The sequence below is a fragment of the Falco punctatus genome (assembly GCF_963210335.1).
Source record: "Falco punctatus genome assembly, chromosome: 4".
Classification (NCBI taxonomy): Eukaryota; Metazoa; Chordata; class Aves; order Falconiformes; family Falconidae; genus Falco; species Falco punctatus.
The window spans coordinates 13,277,377-13,293,222 of NC_137583.1; the positions used below are offsets into that span (position 1 = coordinate 13,277,377).

General features: G+C 43.3%; 1 protein-coding gene and 1 long non-coding RNA gene across 15 annotated transcripts in view; one reads left to right on the forward strand and one right to left on the reverse strand.

Moving 5' to 3' along the window:
- SLC6A6 (solute carrier family 6 member 6) overlaps positions 1-15,846 on the forward strand; it is a 121,291-nt gene that overhangs the window by 71,902 nt on the left and 33,543 nt on the right. For 5 of the 14 annotated variants that reach the window (XM_080385634.1, XM_080385642.1, XM_080385641.1 and 2 more), the window contains one exon: positions 3,319-3,375. The exons of the other annotated variants lie outside the window; for them this stretch is intronic. In XM_080385634.1, coding sequence (XP_080241760.1) covers positions 3,319-3,375 — 57 coding nt within the window. The remainder of the gene's footprint in view (positions 1-3,318; positions 3,376-15,846) is intronic. 14 annotated transcript variants of the gene reach the window in all.
- Positions 280-15,845, reverse strand: LOC308063141. The gene is made up of 2 exons (XR_013927854.1): positions 6,086-15,845; positions 280-793 (listed from the first exon to the last, which is right to left on the reverse strand). It is a non-coding gene; the product is annotated as an uncharacterized lncRNA (long non-coding RNA).

The following is a 15,846-nucleotide window of genomic DNA, read 5'->3' on the forward strand; positions in this document are numbered from 1 at the left end:
TTGCACTTCAGGTTTCCGTATCATCCCTTCATATGTACACATCCAGAAATAGCTTAGCCTTGACCCTTGTCCCGCATTGCTCAGTAGCATCACAAAGAGAAACTCTACTACTTGGCTAATCTTACCTGCAGTCACCTTTAGTTCTTTCTTGGATTCACAGCTTTCAGCTAGCTGCTCCTCAGGCAATGTCACTGCTCTCTGGAGATGTAGGGTTTTATACTTCTTAGCACTAAATCTCCATCCCATTGCATGCCACTTACTTATTTCACTCAGGAATGATTTAAGTTAGTATGCCTATGTATTTATTGGAATGCTCTTGGGTTTTTTCATTTACATAGGAATTGTTACTGTTGTATCATATGTAGAACAAAGAAGTACTTACACTTTTATATTTTGATACCTGTTCTGTTCTCTGCACATTACTCCAAACTCCTTTCCCAGCTCCATCATTCTTGTTTGCATAACTTCCCTGACTTTTCCTTCCTTTAGTTAGAAAAGTCCATAATGTAAAAACTGTCAGGTTTAGCCTTCTCCTTGTCTTCATTTTGTTCCTTTTCTCGTTATACAATTAGTATCTTGTTGCTGTATCTCTTCCATGCGTGGCACAATGTGATCTTTCCCACAGCACATCATCTTTTCCTCACCTCTTCGGGGTTTGTAGTCAGCTGAATGTCTGCTGAACATCAGTCCCCTCTTCTAGAACCGTTAAAGCTAAGCTCTGTCATGGCCCCTGCTATTTCATCTTGTCTTTCTCATTGCACTGAGGAAACCTGGACCGCTGGGATGGTGGCACCTGCACAGAGAAAAATATTGTAAGGCTGATCAATCACCAAACTGACCAAACAAACAAAAAACCCCTATGAGTAAAAAGCTCTTCAGAAGATATTTTTTTTTTTTTTGGTGCTGTCATGAAGCAGGTTTGTTGGATCAGGCTCTCAAATGCAGCAGTAGCTGTGAAATGGCCAAATGGGGTTAGAGAGGGCATCGTGTTCACTTATTTTAAATAAGCATCGGGACTGTCGGTACAGCAAGCTGTGATTGAGGGGGAATGAGTGAAAAAGTAAATGATGCAGAGATGAGAGCAGACCACAAGCTCCCAGTTTGGTATTTGAATGCCTGACATGGGTCAGGGCTTGTATAATAAATAGTTGGATGCAGTATAAATTGTCAAACTAGGAAGTCAGCTGCAAAATTCTGATCTGGGTCTGGGACTCCATTCTGGTCCTACTTCCCATTGAGCTTACCAATGTGGTCTGGATCCAGGGTGCCCATTTGAACCTGTATAGACCAGAATAGGAATAAAAAAGTCCTGTCTGAATTTAGGTTGGAGAGGATTAGCACACAACATAGTTGTTAAAACAATTCAGCACAACCATCATTTACTTTTATAAGATTATTTGGAGAACTTGGATTATTTCCTCATGTAAAAGACATTTTGGATAGTATGTGGTGTGCATACTGTTCTGGCCCATTCTGGCTGGTGGTGGTAGATCACTTTGTAGCGTCTGTATTTATTTTTAAAAAACAGAGAAATCACTAGGTTCTTTCAGAGTCTAAATTTAACAACGCTAATTACTTAAACCGATTTAAAAAGGAACATAAATCTTGCCTGTTTATTACAGCTGCTTCATGAAAACAGCAGATACAAATAATAGCCTATAATGAAAATCTAGCTAACACTGTCGCCAATTAACCAACAAGAGAACGAGGGTATGGGATCTGGGCGAAGGCAGCATTTCCTTCTCTGGAGGGCGGGTGGAGGAGAAGGTGATTATTACCGAAATGCTGGGTTTGTCTGCTTGGGTGAAAGGGAAGGCTTAGACATTTCTACATAGATGATCATGACTTTTTATTGCAAAAAGCTCTGAGCTCTACTTAATTTTTACGTACTTTAGCACTTTCTCGAGTATGTTACTAGAGGAAGGTAGGTAAGCAAGATGTAAGAAACGTGTTATTACATCAAGGATATTTCTGAGGAGATGAAGAATAGTTTGTGAGCGCTAGCAGAGAATTTACAGAGAAACGAGTGCAGATCGGACCCTGGCAGTCTTGGTTCAGGCACAATTTCAACTGTCTTCCACACAATTAAACAGTTCAGGAGATGCAAGGTGAGGAAATAGGCAGAGTGGGGTGTGATTCACCATTGCTGTTCATGCTACGGTCGTGACCATATTCCCTGATCACCGTTTGGAACCTGTTGTTTTAAGCAGTGAAGAAAACACCTGAGGCCACGCAGTCCAAATTTACATTTCATAAAGCAAAAACCCAGGAACAAAATATTTGTATTGGCAATCATTGTATTTGGCCCATACAGAACACCACCGAGGGAACAGTTGCCTCCTCGGGGATCAGGGAGCAATAGAGCTGTAGGCTGAGATGTTTGTTTATGTTTTTCCTTCCAAGTCACATTGTGAGACGTTAGTGTTGTTTAATACCTGTGAAATTAACTGCAAAGACATACAAATTCAGGATCTAATTCTCAAATTATTTACTCTGTGGTAGCTTTGTTGATTCCAGTAGCATTGCTATTTCTTTGTCGTGTGAGCAGTGTCAAAGTCAGATCCCTCTTTTCAGGAATTGGTCCTGCTGGCCTTGAAACCCATGGCACTGATGCTGTAGCTCTGAGTCCCTACGTGGGCAAAATCCCGGTTGTCCACTTCTATCTTACTGATCCACTTTTGCTAATGAATAGCACTGGAGTCAGTGGACTTGTGTCAAATGTGTACAAGTGTTAGGTAGACCTTGTCTCTATAGGATGTTCTCCCCCATGAAATCATCTTGGTATGATAGAGACTTCCATTAGCCCTCTGAAGCCATGTTCTCTTGGTGGTACTTACAAGCCCTAGTGTAGCCAGGGCTTATTGGAGTCATCTTGATTACGGGAGAAGAGTTTTCATGTAATTGCGTACATTTTCTTCTGCTGCTGCTCGATCCTTGCTTTTAACCATCTCTGATGTCTTATTAACGATAAAAACTGGTTGTCCAGTCTAGTCTACTCCTGCTCTTGGGCAGACTCACTGAAAGACAGATGCTTTGTTACTCTTGTCTCCTTCACTAAGAGAGTTAGAGCTGTTTTTTAAGTGGGGTAATCATAGAAAGTGCACCTTTCCCAGGCAGGGAGAGTATTTGGCACCTTATGGAGAGCTGGCTCTGTGTCTCTCTAGGAGGTTGCCTTCCCTTGTAAGAGAAAAGAACCATTTCTGTCATACGCACTTCAGGGTTTACTCTTTCATGGGGTGCTGGCACACAGAAAGCTTGATTTTTGCCAGGTACTGAGTGCCTTCTGCAAGGTATTGAGTGCCCTCCTATCCTTTGCAGCCAAAAAGGAGTTGATTGCTCTTGGCATCAGGCAAATCTGGACCCAGAAGACCACAGGTAGTATTTACTAATTATTTATGTGCTTTTGCATGCCAGCGGTTGTCTGAATTGATTTCCCTAGCATACAAGAGATTTCAGGCATTAATGACACTTGCCTGCCACTAAAAACTTTTTTTTTTTTTAAATAATAATACAATAATAAGCATGACATTTATTGCATTGCCATGGGGAAATTAAAAACCCCCAAAATTAACTACAGCCCAAGTAACTATTAGCTCTTTAGAGCTATTGCAAATGTGTGAGTTACATACCCTGAATGAGCACCATATGCCAATTTATTGTGGCACAGTGAGTCACAGGACACATTGTGGAAAGCAATAATTGCCTGGCATGCACTGGAACATTCAGTAGGGGGGTTTGTTTGGTTTTCTTAAAGGAATGTGTTTTTACTCTGACAATAAAATGAGTATCATCTGATATGCTGCCACCAGGGACTTTTGCTTATTTTGTTCTTAACCTGGAGCTTACCCATTTGTCACTCACCACACACACCCTCTGCATCTTTTTCTTTCCAACTGCTTGTATTGTGTGCGTGCAGCATCAGAACAGGAAGACTGAGCCTCCCACTCAGTTATTGTCTTGTCATTTTGTGTTAATCCTCCTCGTCTTCTTTCTTTGTCTGATAGGGAAATTCAGATGGGTTATAAGGAAAAAAATGCTCACCCTGGGAGGAGTGAAGCAGTAGGATGGCTTGCACAGAGATTGTACAGTTTCCACTCTTGGAGGTTTTCAGCGCTTGACCAGATAAGGCCATCAACAACTCAGTCTGATTTTGATGTTGGCCCTTCTTTGAGTAAGAGTCTGAGCTATGTGACCTCCAAAAGTCCCTTCTAACCTAAATTATTTAATAGTTCTGTTTAATACCCAGTTCCCGTTCTTATTCAGCTGTGATGCTGTGCACGTTAACGCCTCACTCCCTGTTGGAGACACTCTCATTGATACCAGCAAGCAATAGGAACAACCTCCTGAAGGTCAATGAAGTTACAGTGGTTTTAGTCGTGTGGGATTAAAATCTAGATCTAAGTGGTAACCTCAGATGAGATCAGTAGGTGAAATTTGGGTACTTCTGAAATGAGTTGAAGTTTTTACCAGGATTTCACTTGAGATCTCTTCACATCTTCACAAAGTGCCAGTTGAAGTTACCAGTTGAAGAGTTTGATGCATAATTACATCAGGGTAATGAGTATTTAAAAAGTAAAGATCACCTTCTTTTCCCTTTCAGCTACAAATCCCATTCTCAGGCAGCCTTGAAGAGAAGTTTGGGGTATTTAGGATTTAGCAAGTCACCAACTGCCCTCACTCTGCCATGACGTGCTGGTTTCCTCATGTGGCTGTAACCACGTGAGGGAGTTAACGCTGCACAGAGCATCTGCTCCTCAGCTAAACGCCGTCCCAGCCCTGCAGCTGTCTGCCAAAGAGCTTTGGATGTGCGGAGGGGCATCTGCGAGCTCTGTAGGGTAGCAAATTTTCATGGGTTGGCTCATATGCTAGCCAAAAAATGCCCTTTGTCCAAATAGTGTTATTGTAATCGTGCTGAAAGGAAGGAAAACTACACTCAAGAGTCACCATATCAGTCTACGGAGTTTTCAGTGATGATCTAGCCCTTGAGGGGGTTTGGGGGAAGGTGGAGAAAATCACTTGCTAAGAAAAAGAAATAAGTGAATAGTTTTATAGGGTTGCTCTTTCAAGTCTGCCAGGATGATTTTATCAGCAAGAAGTATATTGCTTCTGCAAACACCTTATTTCCCATCAGACTCTGTCAAAAGTAGAAGTTACAAATGGGGCTACTGTAGTGGACTGAGGAAAGACTAAATGTGAGCAACCAAAAGCCTTTGTTGTCCCTTTTAAGCAAGGCAGGATTCTAAACACAAGTTTTAATAAGACAGACTTGCTGTCATATATTTTTTCTAATGATTGCTGCCCTCCCTCTTCTGTAACCACATTAATCCTCTGTTCTCATACAGATCCTCCTTAAATGATGTAGAAGGTTCCTCTTTCAAATGTCAAAAATGTGTTGTGCCACAGAGAGGGAATGTAGTAGGAGAAGACACTGTTGCTTAGTAGTGTTGGAGGTACAAAAGCCATAGATTACGAGTCACGTTTAATAGATAATACTCATAGGAGGCATTTGAGGCAGTATGACTGGCTTTGAATCACCTAGGTTTCTCCTTCTGCAAAACTGTCAGAAGTTCATGTAGCTCTTGTACACATGTCACTTCCTTACAAAAATCCTTATGAAAGTTTTGGGTTACACCAAAGGAAGTTCTCTCACTTTCTACCATTAGTTTACACATGGAGTGTTTTTATGGCTATCTCAGCTGTTTGTCATGTACCCATCATTTATGGTCGAACTGCAAACAATTTCCCACCTGTTTGTAATTAGGTGGTGGTGGGGGGAAAACATGAAAAACAATTGTAGTCATGATGAAAACAGGTTTGGATATTAAAGGTTAATGTGCCACATTAATGTCTAGTGTAAGCATGTTCACTTAGATGAAATTGCGCTCAGGAAGATCCTCAACTGTTCAGCTTTATGAACTGCATCTCTGAACTGGTGCACAGGAGTAGGTGAAGTTTACAGTAGTCAAGTTAAGACTATAAAAGCAACCTGCAATGAAAGCCATCAGCTGGCGTTTGAAAAGATAAGAGATGGAGAAAAATACTCAGGCTGTTCACGTATTGTCACGCTGTATTTGGGTATGCTTACCTGCAAAAGCCAACGGAAGAGCAAGTACCTGAGCCTGTGGGATTGACACTGGTATACAGGTAGGACTGCAGGTGCTTGTTTCTTGTATTGGAGCCAGCCTTGCTCTTACAGAATTCCCTTCAGAGGCAGTAATTCCAGGGTGAATTCGGCAGGGCTTTTGTCCAAGTAGCATGCAGGACCAGGGTTTGTTTGTGCTTGGTGTGTGCTCTGCACTTTGCAGACTGTGATATGCAGAAGTGGTTTATATGTTAGTTTCCTTGGAGAAGTGAAGTATTTGTTCTGGCACTATTTGGTTTTCATATCTCTTGACATAAAAACAAGCACAGCTTTCCATCTGTGAAAGCTGATGGCAGAAGTCCGTGGCAAAAATGAACTGAAAATACACTTCTGATTGGGAATCAGCCTGAATCATGTGTTATTGGAAGGCACATTGGTTTAGTGGTCAATACCAAAGGTTTTACTTGCATCTTCGACCTTCAAAAGAGATGAAGAGAGGGGTAGCGATCAAAACTTTGTCATTTTTGATCAAATAATGCCCATTGAGAGGCCTGTAGGACCTAGCGGTACTCCTTCTGAAGTGCCCTCCAGGAGCCTGCCAAGTGTCTCTGGCTGGCCGTGGAAGCTCAGAGGATGGAGCTGCAGCTGGAGACCGAGCCGAGGCTGTTCTGGGATTAAACAAACCATGCCAGTGTCCAGCCGTGCAAGCCAGCACCTGGCACCAGCTGCATGAAAGCAAATAAATACCATAGTGTTTAAACAGCTTCACTTTTTTTGTGTGTGTGTGTGTGAAAGTTTACAGTTCACCAATGTGTTTTGCAAAGTTGCGTGCTCTGTGAGCTTCTTCATAGACTTTGCCACTTCTTCTTTTAGCACATCCCCTGCAGACCCCCCCCCGCGCCCCCCCCCCCCCCCGTTTTGCTCTGCCGCATTGGGAGTTTCAGTTTCATTTCCTGTGTGAAACCTCATATGCTTTAAATTTATGTTCCTTTTTTTTTTTTTTTTATGAAGGAAAGAAAACAACAACAGTAAATTAAAGCTCAGGGTGCTTAGGAAATCTCTCATGGCTGAAGGCCTGGGGGCAGTGGTGCCCTGGTCCAGCATCGCAGCCACCCCAGTACCTCAGTTCGGCAGCATGGGTGGTTGCTCCACCTTCTCTCCACATCTTAAAAATCTACAGCTCATTCCCATCATTGAATCATAATTTTGCTGATAATTACTGCCAGCATGGAGGAGAGGTCAAGACTAAAATCAAAAGTAGCTCACTTATCATGAAGTTTTAGAGCTCATGGCTCCGTAACCTCGGACTTTATAGCCCTGTAACGGGGCTAATGCCGGTGATCGCGTGCGTGTAGTAGCTGTTTTCCTGGTACGAGCTGGCTGGCGGTTTTCCACCCGCGGTGCTGTGTTGCACAACCCTTCCTTCCATTAATGTATTCCAGAAACAAACCCAGGTGTTATGCAGGTGGAGCAGGGGAACAAAGAAGAAGAGAGGATTGTTCCCTTCCACCTTTGGTGTTAGGATCTAGAATTGTGGGAATAGGGTACTGGACAACGTATTTAAACAGCTGCCACAGGTGGGGTAGAAGTCTGTCCTCTGTTACTAAGTTAAGATGAATGGGTAGAGGCAGTAAAAGCACAACTCCATCTTTGTGTGAAGGTAGCCTGGGCAGGTATGGCAGCAGCCTGATAACAAAGCTGATCAAAGCCATTAGTGGGTATGGAAAGCTCTGCTTGTTATTCATATGTCTGGTTTTGACTTAGTTGGAAAACATACTGAAAAAGTACAGCAATCTAGCATTGCACAGTAATTTAGCTAGTTATGATAGCGTTGGTAAACTCAGTGAATTTAAGGCTAAATTTAGAATTGAAAAAACAGGTGAGGCTTGAATGATTTATCCCCAAGAAAAAATTACTTTGAAATAATGAATTCATCCATTTTATTGCACATTTGCTTCACTAAATGACTACTTTATTGTTTCTCTTCCCTGCACTGGGACGGTGCTTGGATATCATAGCACAGAGATTGCTGTCTGACTGTCTGACATTAACATGCTTTGTAAGTGCCTTGCAGATGTGTCACGTAGAATCAATACGTTATTAATCACATGCAAAGAATTCAATAGGCACAGTGCACACTACTATTCAAGTTCATAAGCTTTGTGGGCTTTAAGGTTTTTGCCTTTTTTATAGTAGGATGAAGGGCATCCCTTATAGATTTTGATGTGGTTTATTTGTTGCAGTACAATTAGTTTAACTGGCACCAAGACTTGCTAGAGAATTGCAATCCACTTGACAGCAGACCTTCAGAATTGAAAACAAAAAATGAAAATGCTTGTTCCTTTGGTCAAAAGTTGTGTAACTGCAGGACACACGGTGGTTGAAGAGTCAAGGATGTGCACAGCTCGTTGAATCTTCTTCAACAATGCCCATCTCACTTGGAAAGCCATCACCTTGCCACGCCACTTGGATAAACTCCTGCATTTTGCTAGGGGCCTCGAGAGGGGGTGTCACCTGGTGAATTAATGTTTTTCACTTTCACAGCGGGAGGGCTGGCACAGCAGAGGGAGTATGCAGGGAAGGTGGTGAGGAGCTGGTGCTTCTTTCCAGCCTGTTAACAGTCAGGAGGCTGTTAGGTGACACACCTGAAGGCATTAAATTAGGTCAGTAGTTGGCTTCACATGAATGAAACCAAGCGTTAACTGGATGCTCTCCTGCACTCAGTTACCACCACAGTGTACAAGGAACGAGCAGTTTCCCTTCATCCTCCCTGCCTCTGCCAACCCTTGCTTTCACGCTCTCCTTCCCTGTGGTCCTCTTTGCGAGAGTTGCTCTTGGGTTTTCTTCTTTGAGGAGGGGACAGTGCAGGAGGATCATGGCTCTCTGGTGCAAGACGCTTGATTTCTCACTGGGATAGGAGACACTGTGCCCGCAGAGGGTTTCAGTAGGATGGAGTCATAAGTAGTGCGCCAGTCCTCTGCTTCACTGCATCCCATGCTCTTCCTTGCTGACCACTGCAGGGGCTAGGGCTGCCCTGGGCCATCTCCCTGTGGAATCAGGCTCCATCCCTCAGAGGCTAGGAATCATCATCTTCACTTCAGCAAAACTCTGTGTTTAGAATCAGGGTCATGTTCCCTGTGAAACCCATTGGAGTTTGTGTATATTCGTTCTCCTCCTTTCCACCCCACACAATGGGAAAGGAGTTTTTAATATCCTCCCATTCTGGGTTTAGTTGTAACTGCTTTGTTCTTGCACATAAGTAAGTAGAACAAAATGAGCATCTAGAGTATTACATGAATGCAGATTTTCTGCTGCTGAAATCTGAGCAAAGATGCAGGATTTTATAACAGCTTTGTGCTGTGACACGCTGCGTATTTGAAGCATTTAAAGAGCATGACTGGAAACAACAGCGAGAGAAAAGCACGTCGGGAAAAAATATACCTTTTGTCCAGACCACAACTGATGAAAAAGAAACTGCATTAAGCCCTGGGCTTTCATTTTAGAATAGACTTCAGCTTTGCAAAGGAGTACATTTTGCTTCCAGAAAATTTTCAGTAGTGGATTTTCCAGCCAGTCTTAGAAGACTAAAATGTGTCACAGTGAAAGAACAGGAAGCGATGGAGAAGTGAGAAGAGAGATGGCAAAAGTTGGAGGGAAAACTGAGAAAGAAGAAAGGACAAATGGATAGATGTTTAAGTAACTACCCATACCCGGGGAAAAATAATCAGAAAAAGAGGAGTCCTTTAAAGACAAAGAGAATGGTATTTTTTAGAGGCATTTTTAAGAAGAAGAGAGGCAATGCGTGCAATAAAGGGAGCAATATGGGGTTTTTAGAAAACATGGTTATCTTGTTCAATGAAGCAGAAAGAACTTGGATATGAGTTAAAGGATGGTAAATGAAGTCAGGTGCTCTTTGGATACTGGCGTGGCCTCAAGGGCTGCCAAACATAAAGGCTTTTTCTTCTGCAGATCAGAAAGTCTTGCACTAAAGCCATAAGTTTGATCAAGGGGCTGTTTATTTTAATCATGTATTGATTGGCTTAACCACACTGCTCCAGGGTGGAGGGAAAGCTGTCAACATCAAGAATTACAGCTTTCAAAGGTCCAAGTAATCCTAGGAAATGAGCCAAACATAATAAATGCAGTTTTATTTGGGACCTGATCCTACTACTGTTGAAAACAATAGCAGCTTTTCCATTGCTCTCAATGAGAGTGGAGGCTGCTTATTTGAAGAACAGCTCTAATCCAGCAATCAGGGCAGCTAGTTTTGAAATATTCATGAATATGAATGTAAAATAATAATAATTTAAAAAAGAACCAACCCACAAATAGATTGGCAGATCTAGGAAAGCTCGATTTTGTTTTTCAAGGGAGGTTGGCTTTGATTTCCAAGATACAAAAGAAAAAAATGGCAGAAAAATAAAAGAGATGGTAATGTCTGAAGAGGCAGTGAGCTTAAGTGGGGTTAGAAAAAATAATTCTGGTGTGCTAAACAGATGTCTTTCAAAAGCTATTGAGACAGAAGAGGAGGAGAGAGCACTGAGAAGCTCAGGACGTACAGTCTACACGGGCTGAACTTAGTAGAAAAGGGTCCCTGAAGGCAAACGTAGTGGCGGTACGCATCGTGCTGCAGAAATAGTCCGTAAAATCAGCTGTGCAGCCGTACAGTCATTCCTCAGGCAGCATTCCCATCAAGGTCAGAGACATTCCAAGTCTGTCCTTTGCTTTTCATTTTCTAACAGAAGAAGGAGCTAGAAAACAAATGTTTAGTTTCGATTCTAGTTGCCAATCCAGTACCGTGAATCCCTATTCAAAGTTTATGAGTTGACCAAAAAAGAAGTAGCTTCTTTGCTGTGGTTTCTGATGCGAGACGGTGCATGCATTTTAGCATGTGTAAATATTTACAAGATACGTATCTGTGTGTACAGGCAGACTTTGATTTTCATGCTTCCATCAGCATTTGGAAAACCAGTCTTCTAAAGACTTGGGTTTTATGGGTTATAAAGTAAGGTAGCATCCACAGTGGATTTGTCCTCAGAGCTCCTTCTGGAAGGTGTCACCCTGCGTTGGTCACCTGTCTGTGGCTATAAGAAGCTTGGGGCAGATCATTACTGTAATCCCAAAGCAGAAACCGAATGGTGTATTTTCAGATGTGTAATCCCTGGGTTGTCTGTCCAAAGCAGCCAGTGGTTCAGCAGGAACGTGAGTTGTGCTGTCCTGACAGCCGACAGGTCCTGTCCACGCTGGTGGCCTTGCCCCATCTGCATCTCGGCGTCTGATCCCTCTGCCCAGTACCTCCCCCGTCCCCTACCCCTCATTTTTTGCATGTTACAAAGGATTATGTTTCCATGCCAGTATTTTTTAAAGGGTACGGGTTATCTGAGGTGCAGGCTGTACGTGCAAAGATACGATAGCGGTAGCACAGTAGATGGCCCAGGCCGGGCTGGCTGCGAAAGCGCTCTGCTTATGGCTAATCTGTTGGTATTTTCAGCTGTGCACCAAAGACTAAGCAGTCACGGGGCGGGGGGGGGCAGCCAGAGAGCTTGGGCTGTTGCAGGGGTGTTTCACATGAGGCAATTTGTGCACCAGGTGCAAGGGAGAGACGCGTGACCCTCCTGCAGAAGGAGGGGAGCCCTTGAAGTGCTCCTGGCCGCACTAGGGAGCAGATTCTTGAGAAGTGCAAAGCGCCCGTGCTTGCTCCCTTGTTCTATTTGTCCACATTGTACCAGCATCCATTTGGCAATCAATATCTTCATCATCGATTAATTAGGGTTTGTACCAGTGTACATGAGAGCAGATCCTGAGCCTGGCCCAGTCTGGATCCTTTCTGCCCTTGCTTTCGGGTCAGGCTTGAGCTGTTTGGCTGGGCTCAGCTTAGCAGCACACTGTAAGTGGCAGGCTTGACTGCTGCTTTTTATTTATGCGTATTAAGTTCATCAGATGAAACCAGAGCTTCCTGGGGCCATCCAAAGCTTCCTGGAGGGGGTACTCTCACAGGCAGATGTGGCTCCTGGAAGGCAGACGTGTGTCTCCGGGAGGCAGACTTATGCCTCAGACTTGGATCGCTTCTTTTGGACTATGTGGTTGTAAGAGCATTTTCTTACAATATATTTCCTTGGGGGAATCAGATAGATCTCGGATACCATCCCCACTAAGTGATACAGTAAAAATAACCTATTATTCTCTGGTTCTGACCTGGGCGGTGACAACATATTGTTTCAGCATCTCTGTCAGACTATTTCCCTTAAGAGCCATTTTAACCTCACCCAGTGGGACATAACTAAAGGAAATGAAACTCCAACCCCATTAAGGAAAAAGACAATGCCTTTCACTAAACAAACTTGATTTTCTTGGCTTTTCTTCGCCAAGCAGAATCGCCTGTACCCCCCACCCTTGCAGCCTTTGTAGACAGTTCCTGTAATTGGGAATGGCTGGGTGGACACCAATGGTTGGCAGCAAAGGGGGATAAATCCGACATCCCTTGAACGTGACATGGGCTGGGACTGCAGTCCCAGGTGGCTGCTTAGCGTCAATTCCTATGGTACTGGTTGACGGTACGTGCCTGCCAGCCACAGCTGCTGGCCCTCGAAACACAATCGGGATTTTTGGAAAGACTAGATAAGAGATACACAATAAAACTGGGCTGTTACTAGCTTTGTGCCGACATTGGATAGGTACTGTACCGTGCCCCACTGGTGAGAGCTGGTGACTTGCAACAAAGCTGTGGTAGTCCATCTCCTGGCACCTGTACCATGAAACGGCCACCCCAAAAGCAAGAGTGACCTTGAGGATTTGTGATTTGTGGGCTTAAGGGAAAGATCGCGATCCATCTTCACACTCCAGCTAAGGCTGAAACGGAATTTACACTCAGTAATTAGGTTTTCAAGCGTGGCCATTAATTTGGGGTGTCAAGACAAATGAGAAATCCCTTTTTAAAATGCACTCCCACGCAGTTACGAAGCAGGAGGCTGAAAAGGCGCCGGTTCACACGTTGCGTGCGGGTAATTAGGACAAACCACAGGACGATCACCTTGTCCTGGGGACAGTTAGGGTTTATGGAGTGCAATCAACTGGTCAGGCTGGCGAGCTCTGGGTAGAACTAACACCTGGATCAATGTAGATCTGCAGGCAAGAAGATTAGACCTGGCAGAAAAATAAACAATTCTGTGTTGCAAGATAAACGTAGATTGCAAAATATCGCAATCCTGGATGAGTTTTTGGTCTTGGGGGTGGCAAATGTCTGTAGGTCCCCTCTGGTTTTGACGTAAAGGTAGCCCGTGTGCCCAGGGTTCTGTTTCGGGGTATTTCCAGTACCAGTCCCCACAGGGAGCAGTTAAGCTCCTATTTCAAACCTTAATCCTGCAGGGATCTATAAATCTATATATCTCTCTGCCCCGTCAAGCAGGTTTATAGCTGTCCCAGCAGTTTATTGAAAAATTGCCTGAAAACCAAGAGCATACCCTAAACACTAGGTGAGAGTTACTCTCTCTTTTGCACACTTTCTTCCTCTGTTGATGTTTCAATAACGCCTGCGAAGAACAGCTTCCATAAGAGACGGTGTGAATGCCCTCCATTCCTCAGACCAGAATAGCCTGCTGCCTCATGGTTATGACATTCTCCTGCAAGATGAAAGATAGGGATTCAGGCAGCACAAATAGCAAAAGAAAGTGAAATTGGGCTTTCTCCACGCCTGGTTGCTGTTGCAGTGAGAGCAGGACATTGGCCACCTTGTAGGTACCTCATTGAAGAAAAGTGGTTGCACCTACTTTTTTGTGGTTTGGGGTTTTTTTGTCCTCCCTCAAGGGATGACTCCAAGCGGGTGATGCAGGGTGGTGCCTGGCTGGGGCTTGGCATGAGTTGCGGATGTCCCAGGGAGGGTAAGGTTACTATGAATCGCTCTTGGAGGCACCTCCATTAATACACAAGTTAACTATTGTGAATTAATTCCCGGAAGCAACTAGGTGCCTAAAGGCTGTTACAGAGCTGGCCCTACATTGTTACTCAGTTACTATACTACTTTATCTCATACCTCGTGTCTCTAACAGGAACCAATAGGCAATAATTTAGAGGAATACACGTCCTGGCCTCCTACCCCTACAGGGGATGGTGATGATCCATGATTGTGATTAACTTTCTCCTTCTATGAGCTCTCTCTGCTGTTGGCCAGGAGGTATTGCAGTCGCTCTTACACCTCTGCAGTCAGCAGTGGCCTTTTTAAAAAAAAATAAATAACAACAGTAGAAAGCCATAACCATTAGTATTGCAAAGATTAAAGTCCCTTTTTAGATCATGGCCTGATAGGCGACTGCTGACACAATATCTGTTTTGCAAAGGCCACCGGTATGTCAGTGGGGCAAATATCGAGCTGCTGTGGTTTGCAAAAATATTAGCCTTCTGAAACTTTCCGTGGTGGATGGAAAGATTTACAGGTACAGTGGTGCATATCTATCTCAAAATCATGTTTGGATTAAAAACTTCCTGCAGAGCTAATGTCAGCTCAGGTTTCAGGTCACTGCCACAAACAAATCAGGTTAGTGATCAAAACCAGCAAGCAGGTCGGAGGGAGGCTTGCAGCTATCAAATGGGATAATCTGTAGCATGATTTTTTTACGACTGTGCACCCATAATGACATGTACAAGCAGGGAATGGTTGTGGTCTGGAATAAACTTGCTGGTTTGCCTGGTTCGGGTGAAAATTTCACCGTGCAGTGAATGCTTTTCAGTATCAAACACTATGCAAAAGTAACTGGTCAGATCCAGCTAAAGTCACTTGAGTTATGTGGGGAATGAATTGGCCTCATATGCCTGAGATCCAAGTTAACATAAAAGCTATAAGTTATTCCTAAATGGTTTTCATTAGGAAATCTTGGATTAAAAGGCACTTGTTAGAGTAATTCTTTCTGTTATTATTTTTACACAATCTAAGATTTTTGAACAGCATAAATTATATATAAAAATTATCAAGCCAGCTGTGATTTAATATGCTTTGGGTTTAGCACCAGGTGACTCATGCCACTGACTTTTTAATTAACTAAGGAGCCATCATTCTTGGCAAACTGTTCAATTGCATAGGTGCGTATAAGACAATAATTGAATATAAAGGTTTATTTTTGTCCCTTTATTGATGTCAAGGGAAAACAGTGCAGTTATGAAAATGGAATCAACTGAAAAGATTCCTTCAGTTCCTGCAGGTTGATTAGAACAAATGACTTTCCATTCCCTTTTTTATGAATGAATAGTTTTCTGAAAGCTTTATAATACTTCAGGGAAAGGAAATTGCAGGCAATAAATGATGCAGGATGGTTCACGTTATTGGGAAATGGAGGAATGGGTTTTATCTGGAAAGGTGAGATTTACTGTTCTGCTGTATTTCACTTAAATGTTTGAGAAGGAATCGGATGCAGTGATTTGTGCCTTATTACGGGCATGGGAACAGCATGAGACACTTGCTCAGTAACACCATTTGCTGATGCTGATGCAGAGTGCAGTCTCTATACACCTTTTGTCTGCAGGCAGCAGGTAGGCAGCGGTGTCAGACCTTTGTTATCCCCTACTTTGCATTGGCAGCAAAGAAGTGACTGCAGAGTACAGGGGTGGTTTGTCTCTCCTGGTCACTGAAGGCAGCAGATTTATTTTCATATCTCAGCTTGATAAAGAGCACTGGTCTTTATGGTGTGAGTTTGGTTAAACAGTCCTTGCAGTGTTAGAGAGCTCCACCAGTAAAGGCTGTTTAGTAAACCCAGGGTATTTTTTTTTTTTTCCTA